At 36.3% G+C, this 21,592-nt stretch overlaps 1 protein-coding gene across 2 annotated transcripts in view; it reads right to left on the reverse strand.

Moving 5' to 3' along the window:
- Nucleotides 1-21,592, reverse strand: part of dock1 (dedicator of cytokinesis 1) — a 213,098-nt gene that overhangs the window by 176,470 nt on the left and 15,036 nt on the right. For both annotated transcript variants that reach the window (XM_032573882.1, XM_032573881.1), the window contains exons 2-11: nt 13,610-13,693; nt 12,875-12,915; nt 12,643-12,698; nt 11,631-11,727; nt 9,670-9,818; nt 8,477-8,612; nt 5,281-5,438; nt 3,828-3,909; nt 2,466-2,601; nt 8-80 (exon numbers count right to left, since the gene is read on the reverse strand). In XM_032573882.1, coding sequence (XP_032429773.1) covers nt 8-80; nt 2,466-2,601; nt 3,828-3,909; nt 5,281-5,438; nt 8,477-8,612; nt 9,670-9,818; nt 11,631-11,727; nt 12,643-12,698; nt 12,875-12,915; nt 13,610-13,693 — 1,012 coding nt within the window. The remainder of the gene's footprint in view (nt 1-7; nt 81-2,465; nt 2,602-3,827; nt 3,910-5,280; nt 5,439-8,476; nt 8,613-9,669; nt 9,819-11,630; nt 11,728-12,642; nt 12,699-12,874; nt 12,916-13,609; nt 13,694-21,592) is intronic.

Consider the following 21,592-nt stretch of genomic DNA (forward strand, 5'->3'; position numbering starts at 1 on the left):
CTCTTACGGCTGGAATGGGATGAAGTGCTGCTTGTCCTCATCGTCCATTTTGCCTGTTATGATGTCTGTAACATCCATTACTGTAAAAACATAAAAAGAAACAGGTTTGGAAACTTTTAAGGAGAGGATAAGGTATCATAGGCATGTAAGATAGAGATAGTTGCACTGTAGGTTTGTGTGGGGCAGAAAAAGCACCCATACGTGATCTTGGCTTACTTACAAAACACTTATTACAAAAACGACTTCGTTCTGAGAAAAAAATTAACTATTGGACATTTTGCTGCCTTTCCAATTAAACATGCACCTTTTTTAAGCCGTTTCTTTCTCCTGAACAAAATGGATAGAGCTACTGCTGCAATGAACTGTGTGTACCGGCTTTGCTTTCTTGTCCAATAGAAAGTACTTCTTGTTCACTGCCTTTTAGTATGTATGTGTTACTTTTCTGAGTAGAACAAATTATACAGTTACTTCTGCCAAAGTAACTGACTGAACGTTTGCTACCATTATGCATTTGTTATTTTTCCATAGAAAGTATTCCTGTGACCATGTGTCTGTCTGTGTTTAGCTGTATGTCTTTCCTGGACAGAGGCATTGCCAGAGCTATTGCTATTAATAATTTAGGATATTCTCTGTGATTTTAATCATAATAAAAAGTACTCTTGATCTGTCTCTTTTCTGGACAGTAGCTATTTTTCCAGTTACAAATGCTTGCTCCTTTTGATTTCTGTTTCCAATAGAAAGCACTACCAACCCTGTGCATCTTTGTTTAGATAAGTCCTGGAAAGAGTTTCTGACAAAGTTATTGTTGCCAGAATGTGTGTACTCTCTTTTTTGTTTTTTTGATTTGTAGGTGGGTTTATTCCGGTGTCTGCTTCCTGAACAGTATCACTAACAAAGCTATTGTTCCAACAGGCAGTATGTACTCTCTGTTTTTATCTTCTTTAGAAAGCACTCTTGGCTCAGCACTTCTGTGCTTTTTGTCTCTCTTTCTTGGATAAAGTCACTGACAAATCCATTTCTCCTATTAACAATGTTACTAATCGAACAGTGTTTTTTGCTGCTCAGCTGGAGGATTCTGGATCTCCACTGTCGCCACATGCTTGCTCAGAATGAGACATTTCTGCATCATAGACAAATCAGTCCAATCAGTTGAAATTTGACTGCGGTCAATTTAATGCAGTCAAATGTACATTACTGTCTTAACTGGACAGTATGTAGTGGAATGAAATCAATGATTGATTCAAATTCAGTTTGGACCATTTTGGACTCCATTTACCTGGTATATAAGTTTGACCTGTTTGTCCTGTAAAGTGTTTTCTAAAGGGCTTTCTACGAAGAAATGAAAAGTACAGAAATGACACAAAGGTCAAGCTGCACTTTCAACAATGTCATACAAAAACAAGTGGACTGATGTCACAAAGCTCCAGAGACGTCTCCCCCGATTCCACAACAAGAGATGCATTAAGAAAACCATTGCTTTTAGTCTGAAAAAGCCCTCAGTATTTTACAGAGAACAGGGGGCACATTATTGATGTCTATGCAGCTTACAGATGATGTGAATAAGAAACGATGCTAGTATGACCTCACATTTACTCCATTACCCAAGAGGCTACAGGACATGCACATAAAGCTTTTATAACGAATGGTAAAGCAAGGCACAGCTATTAAAACAGAAAGAAATCTTCATGCTGTGCACAGTTGTAATAATGTTGTCTAAAGATAGGCCACCAATAAATCAGCTTGTCATTTACCTTCCCTTCAAGAGGAACTGGGGAGGAAAAGGGGACGGGGGGAAACACAACATAATTTTCTCTGTTGGACAACTGCGGGCTAGACGCCAATCTAATTAGTTTACTATACACCTGGAGGTTTGCCAACAAGGGATTAAAAAATATATAATTCTTTTCTCTCTACTTCAGCAAGGTCTCTGAATTTTAGCCAAAAATATTTATTCAGTCAGGCAAGGACCAAAGGCACCACACAAATTATTCGCAATGAGGTTAAAAAGACGTGTAGCGCACAGCACACCCAATAAAGAACTGCTACAATAACAGTTCTTCTTGGCCTTCTTGGTCTCTCTCTACACTAAAAGAGTGAGGTAGAAAACACAAGATTATCAATCATTGTTTTTGGCTGATTGCCAACGTGAGGAGTCACCAAGACATCCAACCAAACCGAAGCAGAACTTCCAAACTCAGTGACCTTGCGGCCCAAACAACGCCTGTCTTCAGATTTCCCTGCCAGCTAAACTTGAAGACAGCAAAGTAGGAACTGCACATTAATCTTGTTATTAAACAAACTCCCTGATTCCACATAGGCACTCTCTTTTCTTGTTCTATATGTTGGCAGCTCTGGTACAAGAAGCTGACAGTTCTACTTTACATAAAGAGAAGGAAATAAATAAAAATAAAAAAACAAATGAGCAAAAACATTAGATTACAGTGGATCATGTATCTTCAATTTACCTGCTACTCCAAAGGGTCTTCTCAGGCCTGAAGTCAGCTTCTTGGTGTTGTTGTCCCGCAGCTCCATACGTCCCACTCTGACAATCTGACACACAAAACTGATCTTCTCTCTCTTTAAATCTTCACTGCCCAAGTCCTACAGAGGAAGAAAAACATAATAAGGCTGTGACAGCTGTCCCTACTGTCACACAGAGACCGGAATGGTAATCGTTTTCTGTTCATCCTTAATATTGCTTTACATATTGATTGGTGAATAGTTTAGAATTTTATCTTTAAAATTATTTTCATTAGCCTGACTCTTTAGTTAACTATTCGCAGTGCACACATTTAGTTAACTTTATCTATCAGTGCATTGTATTTTTTGTTAAATGAAACAAAAATTGATTTTTTCTTTTGCGTTACCAGTTTCCTCTGGAGCTGCTGCTGAAATCATACAGATGAGCTAAGTGATGTCATTGCGAATTTGCAAATTTGATCTCTAGTTTAATTTTACCATTTCTTTACTGTTTCTTCTTTTTGGAAGTTAGTTCAGTTCTAATATTTATTTAATTTAAAGATTTAGTAATGTGTTGACCAGTATTTGTTTAAGTTATTGTGTGTTTAATTACCCCCTTGTGTGTTAGCAGTGGTCTGATCAGCCACTATTTAAGTTCCCCTCATGTCTTGTTTGTTAGGTCAATTTTGTGCTTGAGTTCTTTGTGTTACTACTTGAGTTGTAGTTTGTTATGTTGACCTCAGTTTTGGGCCCAATTCATCATTTTTTAATTATTTTTGGACTTTTTGTAACAAATTAAGAATATATTTTGGAATCCATTCAACATCTCTCTGGCTGGTCTGTGTAAAACCCTCACAAAGGCTTTAAAGGCAGATGATGCCTCACCTTAGGAGTCTCAGCAAAATGACTTCTGTACATCTGACACCGAAGTTATGGCAACACATTTATGAGAAAAATGCATATAAACGTTTTAAGCTCAATCATAGATCAATTAATTTAACTTCCAAAAGTTTTCATACCTTTGTAAAACAGCCAAACATTTCAGCAATAAGTGATTTCAGCTACTTTTGAGAATGTGGCAAAAAATGTATTTCCTTTGAGGGGTGTCGACCAAAACCAGCAGAGTGCTTTCAGCGCGTGCACGCCTTCGCTGCTGCAGTTGGGCTTCTATTAGACAGAGACGACTGCCTCAGAAAATACATATAGCAAGTCTTGATTTTACTGAGAGAGCTTAACAAACACAGGCTCTCTGCAGAGAGGCTCCCAATTGCCTCATAACATGGCTGAATAAACAGAACTGCAGTCGGGCGAGCACATGGACACACACACACAAAATGACAAACGTTCACGCAGCCAAACACACTCACTGTAAAAACCGCCCGCAGGTTATGAAGCTGGTCGATGTCTTTCACCAGGCCGGAGCTCGACCATTTCACCAGGTAGTTCTCACTGTGAGCGACAGATGAGAAAAAAAATCATTTCCAATCTTCCCTCCAAAGGAAAGTCAGACTTTTAAGAGCTTAAAACTGTTTTTGACTAGCAAAGTGTTTTGCAAAAGTGTGCATGATTGAGTTTCAATGGATTTTACTGTGGTTTTATTTTTAAAAAAACATCACAAAGTAGTGGATAATGGTAAAATAGAAAGAAAATGGTTCAATAAAAACCTAAAAATTAGGTGTGCATTTGTGTTAAGCCCCGTCGAGTCCGTACACTGAACCTTTTTTTAAACAAAATATTTTAAGATTTGCCAGCTACCAGCTTTGAAACATCTGGAGATCGAAATCCTGGCATGTTCTTTTTGGCAAATGAGCTCAAACTGAGTCAGACTGAATGGACAGTGTTACTTACTTACTTACTGTTTAATTTGGACTTTGACTAGGCCATTTCTAATCGTCACAGTCCTGATGAAAAAGATTTACAGCAGCTCTAGTCACATCTTTGGTTGCTTTTAACAGGGTCTCTAAGTATTTACCTCCATTTATCTGTCTTGTCACTGCTGAAGAAAAGCATCCCAATAGGATGATGCTGCCATCGCCATATTTCACCATCCAGATAGCACATTCAGGGTGATGTGCAGCTTTAGTTCACCAACTAAAACTGCACAGGACCACTGGATTTATACTGAGATTAAATTCCACACTTCATTTTCAAAGAGGATCAAGAGAAGGAGAGACTGAAAACAAATCCAAGGTACACTTCTCAGATGAGTTTTACTACCACTTTACAATTATCCACTACTTTGTATTGGTCTATAACATCAGATCCTAATAAAATACACAGGAATTGTTTGGGGTGTAAAATAGTGTTTGAATGGATCATGTAAAATGGAGCACTTTAACATAAAACTGTTCATCATGGAAATATAACATTTGCAACATGCAAAAATGTAGAAATGTAATTCATTCTTAAGAATCAGTTTTAGAAAAAATATGGGTCAGAGTTTTACCACATCAAGAAATTGGCTACAAAACTGCCATTTTTTTTTGTTTTTTAATCTGCAAAGATCAATTTGGCATGGAAAAAAAAAAAATCAAGTTTCCACATAACATTTCCCAAGGGATCCTTATCTTGGGTTTAGCAATGACTACCAAATTATGCAGTACAGTTGTCTAAAATTTAGGACTGATGATAAATGCAAAAGAAATGTCCCACTGAGTTCTTCTAATCATACAACTTTGATGTCAAATCCATGAAAAAAAAAGTAAATCCTTCGACTGCAGGGCTCAACTGATGCTGTTTTGACAAGGACTGTGCACATAAATTAGAAGAGAAAATGAAAGACAGAGGAGGAATCTGTAACCATGTAAACTTATGGGATACCTGATAAACTTTGACTCCACTGGATCATACAGGGACATGAGCACCTCTGCATCCTCGCCAATCTTGCACACCACATTCTTCAGAGTCACAAAAAGGGCGAATGCCGGAGTGGAGGCAAACTTTGCTTGCCTCGTGAGATCAATATTCTGCTTCTGAGACTGTTGGAGAAACAGAGGAAAGGCTGTCAATGTTGGATTTTCTTACCAAACATGTGCAGTTGAGACTTGGGGCTCTGCTGTAGTTTAATGATAAAAAACAAAGTATGAGACTTACAAAAATGATTTCTTTCCTGAAAAAATTAGTCAGAATTCAGTATTATACGCTGTATAAATAGTCTTTAAAGTCACATAATCCGCTGTGGCTTATCTATAGTATAATAGATAAGCCACAGTAGTATATACATACTACTATGTATATACATACTACTACGTATATACATAGTAGTATAATAGCCTACTATGTGTTACTTTGAATACTCATCTAAAGTATGATGAGTATATTTATAAATTAAATATTTATAAGGTCAACTAAACTAGCCAGTAAAGAGCTCTAATTGAATATGTAAGATGAGAGACCACATGAAAGTGGGGCACTTTGTCTTTTAGCACTTTGCACACACTGCCACCAGGTGTGGAGAGCCACTGACCTGCCAAAAAAAAGTAGATTGAGAACATGACTGAGATTCTGTCTCTCTTTTATTTCTTTGTGGCAGGAGAGGCTGCTCACTTTTCCCACTTGTACACTAAAAGTGCCAAAAAACTCTGTTCCAGCCCACACAGCAAAGGAATCACAATTCTCTGTACAAAATCAAGTCAGAAGCCCTAAAAAAGTTGAAATGCTTAAACATGCTTTTATGCATGATTTTTTAATTAATACCCATTATTAATTTATGTTTAGAATCCCATGTATCAAATCAGGGTCTCAATAAAGGAATTTTCAAATAACACGTATAGGGTCTGTGACTGAAGCTGACCTTATGATCCCTGTTCCTGGCAGTCTGTCATTTCAGTGTCAAACTTGACATGACCAGCATTTTTAAAAAGCTGCCCATTTTCCTACGACAGCCCAGTATTAAAATTCTATTATATTTCAACTCTCATTATTTTGTTAATCTAATGAGTGTGGATTTTCTCAAACAAATGTTTCGCACCTCTAATCCTGCTGTCACATTATATTCTGTATTGTCATGTCTGCTGGCAAACAGAAAAGCCAGCAGAAACAGAAAAATCAGCTGATTCTGCTGAATCAGGATCATGTATGTTACTCTTTTTACAAATGAGAATTACAGACTTCCTCATAATGAAATATTAAATGCTCTGAGTGTCTTCAATTGGTCAGACAATTTTAACAAATATATAATTTATTAATTCATTTAAAAAATACAAAGTCACAGATTTATTACATAGAATAATATATTTCTTTTGGAGAATTAAAATTAGGCCATAACACAGAAATCTTTAATCCATAAATGTTATGGACTGTCCTACAGGTGAGAAATGATCACAAAAGCTAACGCTGACTATTGAATCCTGAATAAATAGATTGTGTTATTTAACTGCTCTTTAAAGTTACCAAGTTGTCAGCCATCAAATCAATGTCTACAAGACATTGATTTGATTGGGGCTCTGTACTAGCAGATGCCGGCTCTTAAAAAAACTATACAAAATATTTTAACATTAACACTTTCTAATCATTAACAAAAACAAAAGAGTTCATATTAAATGTGTTTTTGGAGAGAGAAAAAGCCTAATATTTCAGTGTGGTAGTTCCAAATTATAATGCAAAATCATTCCGGATGCAATCACATCCGGAATGATTTTGGTTTTTAAGACTGTTTTATGCAAGGGGTAAGGATGTGTTAGAAAAGAAAAAAAGAAGGGAACAGATGAGTATGAATGTGATCTGAAAGATAATTTTTATGTTCTTATCGATCAATTTTTTTTTTACACAGTAATTTAAATTGCTCCGTACTGTATTGAGATAATGTTCTATGTTGCATAAATGGACAGAGGTTGCCAATTGAATCTAATCTTTTTTGGGGGGAAATTGAATAGAAAGAGGAGAAGAATCATGGACAACAAGGGGGAAAAGAAGGTGTAAGAGGTGTCAGGACAAAGTAAGTGAGAAGATAAGACAGGTGATGGAAACATAAGAGGTGAGACTGAAGAAGCAGTCTCCACAGCAACTCTGAACATCCTATTTCTGAACATGTCGTGCATTATCTTTTCTTGCTTACATATGTATCATTATAATGAATGCAAAAAAATCTTTTTGTATGAAGGTCAAGAACTCTAGAGTACATGTTTACCTTCAAAAGTGTACATTTCAGCAGTAGCTGCATAGCAGAAGGAAAGGAGGCAAAGGCTTTAAAAGGATAAGAGGCTTAAGGGAGCTATTTATACTATAGTTAAGGAAAATGTAGATTGTTTTTGCAAACGCATTATCTTAATTCCACAAACTGGCCTTCACACCATAAAACTAAATAGAACGAGAATGACTTTTTTTATTCATTTAGCCCATTTTCTACTTTTAAAAACCTGATGATTCACTATTGTAGCTGAACAGAATTGTAGCCTGACAACAACCTGCATTGTCTTTCTCAAGATATATCTGGGTTCTCTGTAAAAAGTCTTGACAGTATGAGCCAGTGAAAATGGTAAAGGACAGCTTCCAAGTTAGTCCGGTTTTATTCAGTGCTACGAGGCACATTCACAGTAAATAAGCATAGATATGACAGTAAGAGTTGGGTTTAAATTATTTCATCTGGGATGTTGGAACACTGTGTGCTAATAATTCATACCAACCTGTTTATGTTACCGTCACAATAATGACGGAATATATGTCTATCAAAGTGAACTCAGCTTTAATAACTAAATGAACTCGATTTACTCCTGGCTTTTTCTCTAAAGCCATAACAGAGATTCCTTTGGTTGTTCTAAATAAAAGAACTTCCTCTTATTGCACACCTCACAACATATTTCCTGATAAGACTTGACATCAAAGCTTTTAAAAGTTGATTAAGAACGTATGTCTAATGAGGAAAATGTTACACCATATTAATTTGCTTAGCAATTCACAGAAGTCCTTAACAGAAGTTCTGAAAAAGATAAATATGAAGTTGTATTTTTGCACCATGTTCTTTCTCTTTAAATTGGTTTAGATTCAAGAGGAGGACCATAATCCTAATTTTGCTAACCTTCTCCTCTTGGATCCGGTCCTCAATTTGTTTGGAGGCCGCCTCATGTTCTCTGAATAGGCTGACGGTGCTGGTGAGCTCTGGGTCCAGAATGTTTCCATCTTTGTCTCTGACCACCAGATCAAGATCCAAGTATCTAGAATTGAATAAGAAAAAGACGGTGAACATATTTCAAAGCATGTCAGGATGAACAACAAAAAGCAAAACACATGGTTGCATTTTTGAAAAACCAAACAGCGTGTAGTCACTGTGTGCTCCCAGTCAGTTTCCTTATTTGATGCTCAGATAATTTTCCCCTCTGCTCCACTGTTTTCTTTCAAAGCTCGTCTGGCTTTTCTTTCTCCCTCCAGTGTTTCTGCTCTGGAGGGACTCAGCAGAGACAACAGCGGGCTGCCAACATGCACCTAATGGTTTTCTTTTTAAACACATCAGTATCTGCCTCTGCAGTGGCAAAAGCAATATCTCTACAGGACCAGGATTTAAAGTTTCATCACAGCAGCAGAATAGAGCTCCACAAAACTCACTGCCAAACAATTTTGTTTTCTTACTGCAGAAACAGTGAAAGTCATCGCTTCGTGATGTAATACCCTGGAGTTTGCAGAGGCACCATACAGTGGCTTCCTACAGTTGCATCTTAATGAATATGAATATTTCTGAAAAGCTAATTTGCTTCAGAAATGTTAAACATTTTCAAAGTAATATGCAATTTTTATTTTCTTCTGAAAAGAGAAATTTGGACACCTGAGCTAGCTGTTTTCTTATTTTCATTAAACATTTTTCCTTCCACTAAATTTTCCATTAATATGCTTGGATACAGAACTGTGAACACCGAAGTGGTTAATTTCTGCAATAAATGTTTAGATTTGTATGTATACTTTTATGTAATATTTAAAGTTTCTGACCAACTAAATTTGGGATTTCCATTAACGGTACTCCATAATTATAAAAATTGACAGAAATAAACAAATTAAATATATCCTTCTGTGTGTAAAGAATCTATATTGTAAGGCTTTCACTTTTTTAATCTGAATTATAAATTAACATTTCAAAGATATTCAAATTTATTGCCCTATACCTCCACTCTCATGATGCCCATCTCCATCTCCCAGGAAGTTATATTTTTAATTTCTTCTGAAAAAAGGAATTATAATCCAGGACAGGAGGAGGCTAAAGTCCTTAAACGAAATGCTTACTTGTTGCCGTAGTCTATCTTGGAGGTGACCTTCTGTTTGAGCTCAGTGAGCTCATCCTGCGGGAGGGTGCCAGACAGGATCTGCGACCGCCATTCGATGAGGTCGTAGATCATGTCACGGACAGAGTTGAACATCTCGCGCTTGTCCCCCTTTTAGACAGAATATTGTACAACTATCAGACATGAAGAAACTAAATGCCAAGAGGTACTAAATCTTAACAGCAGGTTAGCCACTTTGTGCTTCATTTCTGCAAGGACATAATGCAATATATTTGTGTCAAAATTGGTACAGTCTGATGGATATTTGCACCAATTTTTTTCAGAAAGAAAAACATTTGCTCTCTCTTTGTCCTTCACTGATGTGCATTAAGTCTTTCTTGTTTAAAATTCTGGGGAAAAGGATAGAACTTTGTAATTTACTGCAAAAGTTATGCATATATTCAAGTGTACATTTTGCATAATGGTCCAAAATTACTTAAATCTAACCTTCATGTACAAGAAGCAAGCAAAAAAAAAAAATAGACTAAGCATTTCCATTATTTAGTACATAACAAAAACACCCAAAATCCATATTTAAAATGCTGTGTATGAAAAACACAGTACATCTTTGGTGCTTCAGTGGGATTTATGAAGGAAAGGAACAAATACAATTATCAGCAGGGATGTCCACAGATATAAAAACAGCTGCTACATGCATCTGCAGCATAACAGTAGTTTCTATAAGCTCCAGAGGATATATTTATATTCTCACACACAAGGGTGAAAAATATCAGCAAGGAACCTAAGGAAAAAAAGTATTGCTTCCCATCAATATGAGATTATTTCTGAACAATATGACCAAGGAATATGCAGAGAAATCCCCTGGTGAACAGAATCAGTCAGCTCTGATTAGTGACTGGCTAGTCAGAAACTCAGTATAGCAGTTTCTGCACTTGTTAATCTTTTGATGTTTCAACCTTTGTTGTGGTATATCCTGGATATGGAAAACTTGACATTCTTTTGAATACACATTGCTGTTTTGTAATGCTAACTACAATAATTTAGCTACTCATTAATATAAGACGCTAAGTAATTAAATTAAAGTTTGTCATTCTACAGCAAAAATGGTTATTTACAAGTGAAAAAAATTTAAGACAATTGCCATTCTTCCTAGAAGAAGAGTTCAGGCCGTGAAATGCTCAAAGAAATGAAAAAAAATATACATATAGAAGAGCTGTTTCTTCAGGACTCAGTTAGCATGTTAAATTGTTCGGTTACTGTAAAGTTAGAAAAACATTTGACTAATGTTGCTATTTTTGGAAGGATTGTGATAAGAGAGTCTGTTTTCTACGAAAAGAATACTGCAATTATAATTAGCTCCTTGTGTGCTGAAAACAAAATGCAGCACATTAGCATAAACACAGCAACGATCGTGCACTGCAGTAGAGGGGTGATGATGCACCTTGCATTGAAATAATGTGTTTTTACAGATGAAGTTTGGTCGAAACAGAGACATCAACACATGCTTTTGGCTGAGAAACATCAAAGAAAATGTATTTAAAAATAGCTGAAAGAGCAAACTGCCAATGGTCCAGTCAAAGCCCAGATCCCAACTTGATCAATATGTTGAGGTGGGACCTTTAAAGAGCTGTGGCTTAAGCTTAATGAAATAAATCAATGTTATAAAGAAGCGTGGGTGTTAGTTCATAAGGTGTTTTTTGTTTTTCAAGCACACCTTTTTTTATTATGGGTTCATCTTTGTTTAATAGATAATGAGAGAGGAATCTGCTGTGTTTCGTAACTTGATGCTTGACTTAAAAAAAAAGAAGCAAAACACAAAAAAGTCCAGATCCTTTTCATTACACACCGATACAAAATGTCCCAAAGCAAAAACAGAGTGTATCTTTCGTTTTCCACACTTCTATTCTGTGCATGCAACATGAATGTGAGTGAGTGAGTGCAGCTTTTGGTAGGCTGACTCACCACATACAAGTCCCTCCATATTGTAGCCCACTCCCGCAGCGTTGTTGTAACCTCCTGAACCAGAGGCAGCTCAGTGGGAATAACAGTCTCCTTTTGCCTGCAGCAACAAAGAATGCACAATCCAACTTTATTCCCTTAAAAACAACAACATGTGAACTCAGGAGGTATGTCAAACCTGTGTTAGACTCAGTTAATATTTCATTTAATCAATAAGACAGTTGAATGGAGTGTAAGTACATGGCGGCAGTACAAAAACCTATGCAGTTGTCACTTGAGTAAAAAAAAAAAGGAGAAAAAAATACTAGTTTCTTATTGCATTATATTACATGCTGTTATTTTGGACCGATTTCTAACTTGACAAAGTGACAGCATGTAATACTTGATTTAACAGCGGATTAGGAATTCACAGTCTTTTTATTAACACATCAACATTACTTTCCTCTCCCACTGATCAGAGCAATTTTTAATAAAACACACTGTTCCTAAAAATAATCAACCTAATTCCAGCATTCGGATCTCTGAGATACACAGATGAAAAAATAACAACACATAAATTTTCAAAGCTTTACTCCTAAGGAAATGCCCTTAAAACAACGTGTACATTTAGATAATGGCAGTAAATTTCTGACTTTCCTCTTGATTGGCCCAGACTGGTGATCATCCAGCCAGACCAAAAAACAATCAAATCTTTTTTTAACCAGCGAAAACACATATAATGGCTTTCTTTTAGCCATTATACATATACAATGCAATTTTGACTGTTTAAAACCTCAACACCTCGTGGAAAAAAGGCAAATAAAAATATTTTGAGTTCTACCTTTTCTGCTCTATTATTCTAATTACCATGCAGAGAACTTACTTGGCCAAAACTGGGAAAGGAAGTCAGCGCTTTACATAATTTGAGTTTGGAAATCCCCCTCATTACAATTATCAATATATATGATTTTATAAATGGCAAAATTTTTGATCATAGAACAACCTTGTATTGACATCTGATGGTAAAGATACTGACCCACTGCCTTCAACCATGGCATCCTTTAGGTGGATGTAGCAAGCAGGAAATATGCCCTGCAATAGGAAAAAAATAAATATGTAACACTGTTTTACAGAAATACATCTCGTTGCTTGTACTTGTGACAGTGCAATCACAATAAGTTGAATTCTATTCTTTTCTATTCTAAATACTAGAATTCTAACAAATTATGTCACAAAGGAATTAAAGTCTTTGTTTATCAGTCACTTACCTTTTTTGATTTTCTCCTCAGCCTGTATCCTCTGTACCAGGCTAGTAAAAAACAAAAATAATATTGCTCTATCAATTGTCATTTTGTTTTCAACTATTTAGCATAAAAGTAAGACTAAAAAATAGACTTCAACACAATGCATATTTAATAGCCAATCAAAAGTTGAATAAGTTAACAAAAATTACACAGAATATTCAGTAAAGGTTTAGAACCGCCCGCCTACCGTTCCTACAGTTAGAACAAATACTTTATAGCAATAGTAAAGCACAGAAGTGGAGGTATGGCAATGTGACAGTTGCATTCAAACTTATTTTTTCTTTTGAATTTTCATAACCGAACTGCACTAAATGACAATGACCTCAAACAGAATAGGCAAAAAAAAAAAAAGCTGAACCAACTTCTATGATGGGAATTGAAGAATGTGTAAATATAGAAAAGCACAAAACATCATAGTGAATTCTATGGTGTGCAGCTCACCAACTTTAAAACCTGATATATCATATCTCAAAGCCATTGTCAAAAAGTAAAAGAGGGTGTACTTTTCTTTTTACTGAGATTGCAAAAGGCCTCTTTACAAAAACCCAGCTGACAATGTTAAAGTTAATAAACAGCATTTCTCTCCACCAAGGTTGAACTTTTCAAATTAAAAATATTTGCTAAAGTCTGAAAAGAGAATGAAAAGCTACTTAATATTCATTTCCAGGTTGTCAGCTTTCATCAAGTGTCAGTTCTCACCTTCATATGTCTCAAGTATGTGTACCGTGTCTCCGATCTGCAGTGACAGTTCCTCTTCTCCCCGGGCATCGTAGTTATAGATTGCTTAAGAAAAAAAAAAAAAACAGAGGACAATATATGAGAAAAGGATATTACAGGTAGAGGAAAAAGGCAATAAAGTATTTCGCTCCCTTAAGGCTCCAAATGTGTGCCGCTGCAATGTGTAGTAAAAGTTAGTGCACGTTTACACGACATGCACCCACACTCTATGACACAGTGTGATGGTTGGGTGTAGCACCAGTTTGAGCTGTGACATCAACACACTTCCACCACCTACTGCAGAGAAATCAATACTAGAGAATGATGTCAAAACAATACTGATGACAAAGACAAAGTTACTTGAAGCAAGACGAAGCAAACAAAACATCTGATGGCAATCTGGACTGTCTCCAGACAAAATAGTATATAATACTTGATTAGTTTTTTTGTTAATTTTGTTATTTACTAGCCATGCAATAGAAATTATAATAAACTAATGCCTTACAGAGCATCTTGCTTTTATAGACGCTGTGCTTTCATGTCTGGATCTTAAGAGCAAAATCAATATGCAGTCATAATAAAAAGCAGTTTGCTTACTAGCACGTTCAGCCTAAGCATTCTTTTCAACACAATACCGTAAAAGAACACTGCAAAAATTTCAGTCCAAAAACTAAAAGTGATGCACTAGTCAGTCAATTAAGAGATTTGAATTGGGAAATATTTTCTTGATTGGTGATCCAACAAAAATCAAATTTATTAAACAAGAGAAAAATAATTTATGTGTACATATTTTATTGATGATGATCACTTGAGACATTTAGGTCTACATTTTAGACAGTTGCCAAAAAAGTAAAAATGGTGGCTTGACATGCAAAGTAAACTACAGTAATAATTTCACAGCTCGAAGGTTAATATTTATGCCTAACACCAAATCCCGTCTGTATTCAAGGAGCTCCACTGCAGCAGAGAAGCTGGATGAGTAAGGCACAAAAGTATCAATTGAGGTGCGTGTAATGAAGCTGTAACAGAAAGAGCAAGAGGGCTTTAGTTCTCGTGGTAAAAGGAACGCTATTATACGCGAGTGAATTACAGGGGAAAAAAGCCTCTTGAATGTGATACAAGAACCTTACAGAGTGCATTAAAATCGAGACAATGGAGAAAGAAAAATATGTAAGCAGAAAAGTAACCAAATAAGCATCAAAATGAAGGCATCAATGTCCTGGTGTGGGAATGCACACTGAGCCGCTTGAACTGAGGTTTCCAGAGGTGAATGACTGCATAATTAAAAAAGAGACCATAGCTTCAGGCACTGCAGACTTCCCAGCACGTTTATCCTGCAAGTGTGTTATCCATTTCCCCCCCCCCCAAGAACCACCTGCCACTTGAAGTGCTCATTACAGTTCATTAGAGACATCAGGTGGGACGTGCCATTCTTTTTGGTTCCCATTAGCTCTAGGGGGATTATGTCTGACAGCCATGCAAAACAAAGTCTTTCTGCTTTTGTTGCCTTTGGACTCCAACCCGTTTTTTACATCTTGCTCCCGCACAGGAAATAAATGCGCGTCTTTTCTGCAGCGGATTCTTTCAGAACAAGATGTCAGTCAGTTCAAGACGTTAATCAGTAAAACTTTTAAAACTCCAGTTGTTGAGATTCACTGACCAGCAGGACGGTTGAAAGTCACATTTCTATTGCAAATATTTTATTGTACAGACAATTTTTGATTTAAGCAAATAATTAAATAAATACAAACTAAATTGTTTAAACTGGGGATTCACCTGTTGCAGTTTTATGGCTGACCGCAGATTACCGATCTTTAAAAAAACCTGACCTGCATATTACAATTTTAGCAAATTTCTTTGTCGCTAAGTATAACAAGGAAGTCGCTGAGTTGTTAACAGTGGGGTGACTATTGTTTACTGCAAACGTGCAGACATGACCCAGAGGGTGGGTTTGTCATGGCAGAGCAAAACAGGACAGTGGTTAATTTTCAGACCTTTGCTGAAGTAGATATAATCGGTGGAAAAAATCTGCTTCATATGTAAGAAATAGCTGACCACAGATATCCCAAAATGAAGGAGATCAGGGCCGTTTTATAAATGCAAATCAAAAGCTACTAATGATTGTATCTTTGGTTTGAAAGCTTCAACCAAAGATACTGATATTTACTCAGTTCTGATCATCTTAAGAAGCTGTAACAAACTGTAAAGACAGCATTTTGCTAATATTTTGAAAGCAAAGAAAAATTTAATTCTGTGTTGACATTTTAAATTGACTTTGACATTTCATCTTATAGAAACATATACAAATCTGTCTCAGAATGTATATCCGGGAGTCTGACACCAACTAAAATGTAAGAATCCAACATCTTCCATGACAGACTGAAGCTGAAAATAGGAATGTGCGATATGAACTTAAAAATTTATCACAATATTTTGTGGTAATGTTGTGATAATGATGATGAGAACTATTTATTATTTCCTTTTTAGGCAGTGACGGCATGAGATAACATATATTTCCACAAATACTAACACTGGTCTCGAAAAACATATCAATTAGCAATACACTTCTTTAGGACACCAGTCACAAAAGAAGTGTGATTTGTCCTGCACAAACTAACTGCATTTAATCATATTTTCAAATTAATTAATGTTTATTTATACTTTTATTGAACAAACAGTGGAGAAAATAGTAAAACTAACACTCTTGACAATGCAGACAGTTTTTTTAATTCATTTGAATTAATCGTGACAACAATAAATCAAGATTCTTATAATAAAAAAATTATCACAATAAATTATCAATGATTCAATAAATGTACACCCTTGCTGAAAGCTCAAGAAAACAGAACTTTGCTGTTATATGTCATGTTACTCTCTTGTCCTGTCTTTTCCTGCCTATTTAACAGCTCAAAAATAACAAAGTTAAGTCTTACTTCCTCAGTAACAGCATGTGTTAGTACGAAAAGTGCACAGCATGTTGAATTGCAGAAGTCTTTGCAATATTAACGTGCAATATTGCAGTTGCAAAATATCTTGGATGTCATGTTTGCTAATAATATACTTAGTCATTTGGGTGGAGTTTCACTGCCCTTTATGTCCGCACCAAAGAATATTAATTATCAAGATCTGAAAGTTCAGACATTGTGATGGGAAGACTTTAATAAAGGTAAAAAAACTAAGTGAGGTAATGTTGTCATAGCAATATCCAATATTGGGACTCATTCATGAGAATGTTGAGTTGATCTACAAGGAGGAAGTCTAATAGGTAGATGGCTGTTAACGTGTTGGACTTGTTAAACTGGTGATGAACAAAACATGAGACAAAATTCCTTATCAATTGTGTGTTCATATCTATTCAAGCATTTTTCACGCAAATTTTGTTTGCATGTTGCTAATTATGCAAAAAAGAGGCATTGATTTGATGTATGTGGACTATTTAGCAGTCCACTTTCTGTGTGGCATAGAGCAGTGTTTCCCAACCCTGGTCCTCAAGGCACACTGTCCTACATGTTTTAGAGGTTTCCCTGCTTTAATGTGCCTGATTCAACTGATTGCAGTTCAACAAACGCCTGATAATCAGTCATCAATTGAAATCTTCTGGACTGAAGCAAGAAAATACAATCCTAAAACAATCAGGGCTGTGTGCCTTGAGGACCAGGGTTGGGAAACACTGGCATAGAGAAAGCATGAAATTGTGTCTGTCACCTGTTTAATTCAATGCTGTTGTTTTTGTTGTCCTTTTTCACAAGCATGTCCACAGTGCATTTAGTCATCCCCAACAACAATCTAACAAATGTGAGGCATTGGCCGACAGCAGAACAAAGACAACGGCATTCATTCCAGCCCCACTAAAACACAAAAGGTGCCTAGAAAAATAGAAACAACAGAGCAATCAAAAGGGAGGTGGGATTAATCTGCGTTGAATAGTAATAGCAGAATAGCCACTCTGCAGCAGTGGTAACAGTCAAATTACCGTTTCTAGCTAATGTATTTATGCAAAGATTTTTTTGAAATTTGATCACATAAGAGAAACTTTAACATATGTTGTAGATTTTTTAAAATAAACCAAAACAATGCCTAAATATGAAGTAGAATAAAAATTATACAAAATGTTCAAAATTATCTTACAGATGAATTTCTGATGAAATGGGTTTCCATTCTGACTTCTTTATTCTTATTTCCCTAAATAAAACCTGTGAAGTCAATTGCCTTCAAAAGTCCCTTAATCCGTAAAGGGAGAAATACTGAGTGTATTTCTATCCTACTGTAAAAAAAGCAGTTCTGTAAATACCTCATAGGATTGTTGGTGAACACTGGTGAGCAAAGCATTATGAAGACTGAGGAAAACAGCAGATGTGCGAGGAAAGGTGCCCTGGTCAGAAAAGAGCAAGGTTGAAAAGTTTGGCCTAAATGCAAAGGATGTATTTGGCATGGCAGAGAACACTCACCAAATATCCCATCCTTACAGTGAAACACAGTGGTGTTAGCATCATGCTAAAGGGATGGGTTTCTTTAGCAAACAGGTAAGCCAGGATAACAGCAGGAAGCTGCAAAGGACTTGAGACTAAAGCAGATGTTCACCTTTCAGTTGGACAATGACCTCTTAAACATAAAGCCAGAGCTACAAAGGAAATATTTAAATCCAAGCATTAAAAATGGTCTGAGAATTTTTGTCAAGAATTAATATTTAATCCACTGTGATTGAGCTTTATCAATTTGGAAGGAGAGTAGGTAACTATTTCAATTTCTGTAATCTTGCAAAGATGCAAAGATGGTGGAAACGCATGTCAAAAGAATTCGACCCGTATCTGCAGTAAAACCTTATTCTCCAAAATACCAACTCGGTCGGCTGAATATGGATGCTCTGCAGACATTAAAATTTTATTAGAAAATTTTCATTTTCCTTCCTCTTCACAATCATTGCTACTTTGTGTTTGTCTATTACATAAAATCCCAATAAAGTTTGTGGTTGCCTGGTGACAACATGTAATAATGTTCAATGAGCGTAAAGATATTAAAATCAGCTTGAAAATCACAGAGCTTGATTGAAACCTGGACGAGTTCATCTGATTTTGCATGTTATCCAAATAGCAAGACGAGATCTGGCAAAAAACAGAACGCTCCATATTTCAACAGAACATGATAAAACACCTCTGTCATCGCTTCCAGTGAGACTCTCCGATTTCAAACAAATGGAAGCTGGGAGAGCCGGGGATATCCTCTCTGGGTAAGACTTTTTTTCAAATGAACACAAATAAACAACCCTGGGAAGATGCTGCCTAAATGACGCCCATCTAACACAGCCCTGACATCCGAGGCAATCATTGCACAGTTTGCTGAAATCACCAAAGAGATTCCAGTCACGTGTGGATTAAATGACAGCTCTGATTACTCATAAACCTATATTTGCATATCCAAGTAAACTGATGTCAATTAGGGAGCAGTGAGGAAGAGAAAATCCATCAGAGGAAGAAGACGAAAAGCGTTAGGAAGTGGACCATGTTTTCCCTCGAGTGTGGCATGCAAATTATTTTCTTGAAACGGGATAAACAGCAGCATCATTTGATAGGGAGTGAGGTGGGGGGTGGGGGGCTCATTACCATACATAACCTCTCGCATAAGGGCGTGTAAACTCACAAAACATTATCATCAAAGGAGACGAGTTAGGAATCAAATTATGGAACTATCTACTTAGCCAGTACACGTCTACGCCCTCTCTACAATTATAAGCAGCCTCATCTAAATAGTGGACTGATTGTAATTCTACACTTTGCACTCAGTAATGGCCTGTACTAATCCACGCACAGTATAACATATCATTACACTTTGAAGATAATATTGTAGGTTGATGAAGAAGGGGTGGAAAGAAGGAATAGCTCTGAAAAAAATAGCTCCCTGGAAAGAGTCTGAGTCAACTGAGGTTTTTGTTTGAAGTCCCAGTAGGCAGAAGGCTCCGAGCCATCCAGGAAATCCCAGACAAAAGGGATTCTACGAGAGGAGAACCCATAAGCTGAGCATGAGGCAACTCTGAATCTGGATGGGCTGGGCTATTACAATAAGAGAACTAAAGAACAACTTTAGATTAAAACTTAAAAGAGGCTTCTAGCTTTCAACTGCATGCACAAATATCCCACTGTTCCAATAAGGATCAGCGTTCGGTTGATCATTTTCAATGTCAAGCCCTGGTTGCATCTTTTTGACCATCAGAGAACTCAAAGATGATGCAAATATTGAGCAATGCATGGAAACTGCTTTAATAAAAGAAGTTTCAGAGAACATAATGGCTTTTTACTTCCACCTAACTGTCAAGCAAGTTGGAAGTGAATCTGTGAAAAAAGCTAAGGTTTGTATCAAAATGTTTAGAATAAATTGGATATGGTTTTCAAATGCAGTCAACATAAAGACAGAGACTGTGTCACCATGTATCTGCTAGTATTTGTACAATCCGAATCATTCAACAGCGATGTTTCATCCTCCAGTCTCATGTGTGGCCTTAATGAGCTAATTTGTCAGCTGCCTATTCTGGAGAAATTGTGATCCAGTATTTCATAACTTATCCTTGTATGCAAATACCACCAAATTTCACTTTTCAGAAAACTCTTCTAGACCATACATTTCACCAAATCTTTGCTTCTGAAAGAACTGCTGTGGCAAGCAGGGTTGCAGTCAACCTGTTGTTGTTGATTTTAGACAAAAGCAAAAAGAGAATACCATGGTGAAGATGAGCATCAAGTATTGTTATTAACACACAATAGAAGTTGCAATAAAGTCACAACAGTTTACTGGATTTTGGTCATGGGTAGTTATTTTTAGTAGTGACACTTAAAAAGAGAACAAGACCAAGAAGAGGACTATGTCACTGAGTGCTGACCAGACACCATAAAAATAATTAACATCAGGGCATGAGAAATATATGCCTCTATTTAAATACAGATTGACTAGTTTAGGTTTTTCCAATTTTTGCTTTGAGTTTAATGTCTTGTGTATTTCTCATACAATACAACCATTATCCTTTAATTGCAGTCTGATTCCATAAAGTGCAGAGAAGCTCCCCTTAAAAAGCTACGATTGAAATTTATTGGGCTAAACCAATAGTCTTTTAAATCTCAAATCTATGTAGATTCATGGATGTGAAACTGATAAGATCTCCACGTTGAGCATGATAGGGATATGTAAATAAATACATTTTGAACAAAGGTAAATCCTTTGTTCAAAAATCCAGAAAACCCCCCCATAGAAATAAGAACTGAGACTGACAAAGGAAATATACATTTAATACAGCGCTTAACTTGAAAGAGGTGGACTTTAACAAGCATAGAGTGGGCTGAGAAGACTCTCCCTTCTCTGTGCAGCAAGAATGAATAGAGGATGATTATTCCACTCCAGCTGCATTTCAGCTCTCAGAGGAAAGAAGGACAAGTTAGCAGAGAGTAGCTCCACAGACACAGATTACAGACAGAATAATCTATTATATATCTTACTCTAAATGATGAGCTGGACCTCTTATTATTCATTATTTTGAGGCTACATAACTTTATAACTGTATTGTGTAACACATTTTAAAATACATATTTAGACCATGCTCTCAAATTTGCTGAAGAAGACCAATGACATAACTTCTTAAATAGAGGGATCCACGATTAGTTGACCTAAATATGTTGTAATTTTCTTATTAACTAAAAAATTGCAATTTGTGATACAGAAAAAACTCATAATTACTTCAAAAAATGTGCATCTTTTGCTATATTTTTCATCCTTGGAGATTGCCATGTTTTCACCAGCGCAATGCATGCTGGGTTGATGATACGGTTTTGGTCGTTCCGTACTGGAATCTATAGAGTAAACACAGGAAGGGTAACTTTACCAGTGTTGTTGATTATCATATTGCGTTTGACCAGTGTAAATTTAGACAATGCTACACTGCATCGCCGTTGGCTATAATTTAAAAAAAAACATAGTGAGATG

The sequence above is a fragment of the Xiphophorus hellerii genome, chromosome 10, assembly GCF_003331165.1.
Source record: "Xiphophorus hellerii strain 12219 chromosome 10, Xiphophorus_hellerii-4.1, whole genome shotgun sequence".
In the NCBI taxonomy this organism is placed as follows: Eukaryota; Metazoa; Chordata; class Actinopteri; order Cyprinodontiformes; family Poeciliidae; genus Xiphophorus; species Xiphophorus hellerii.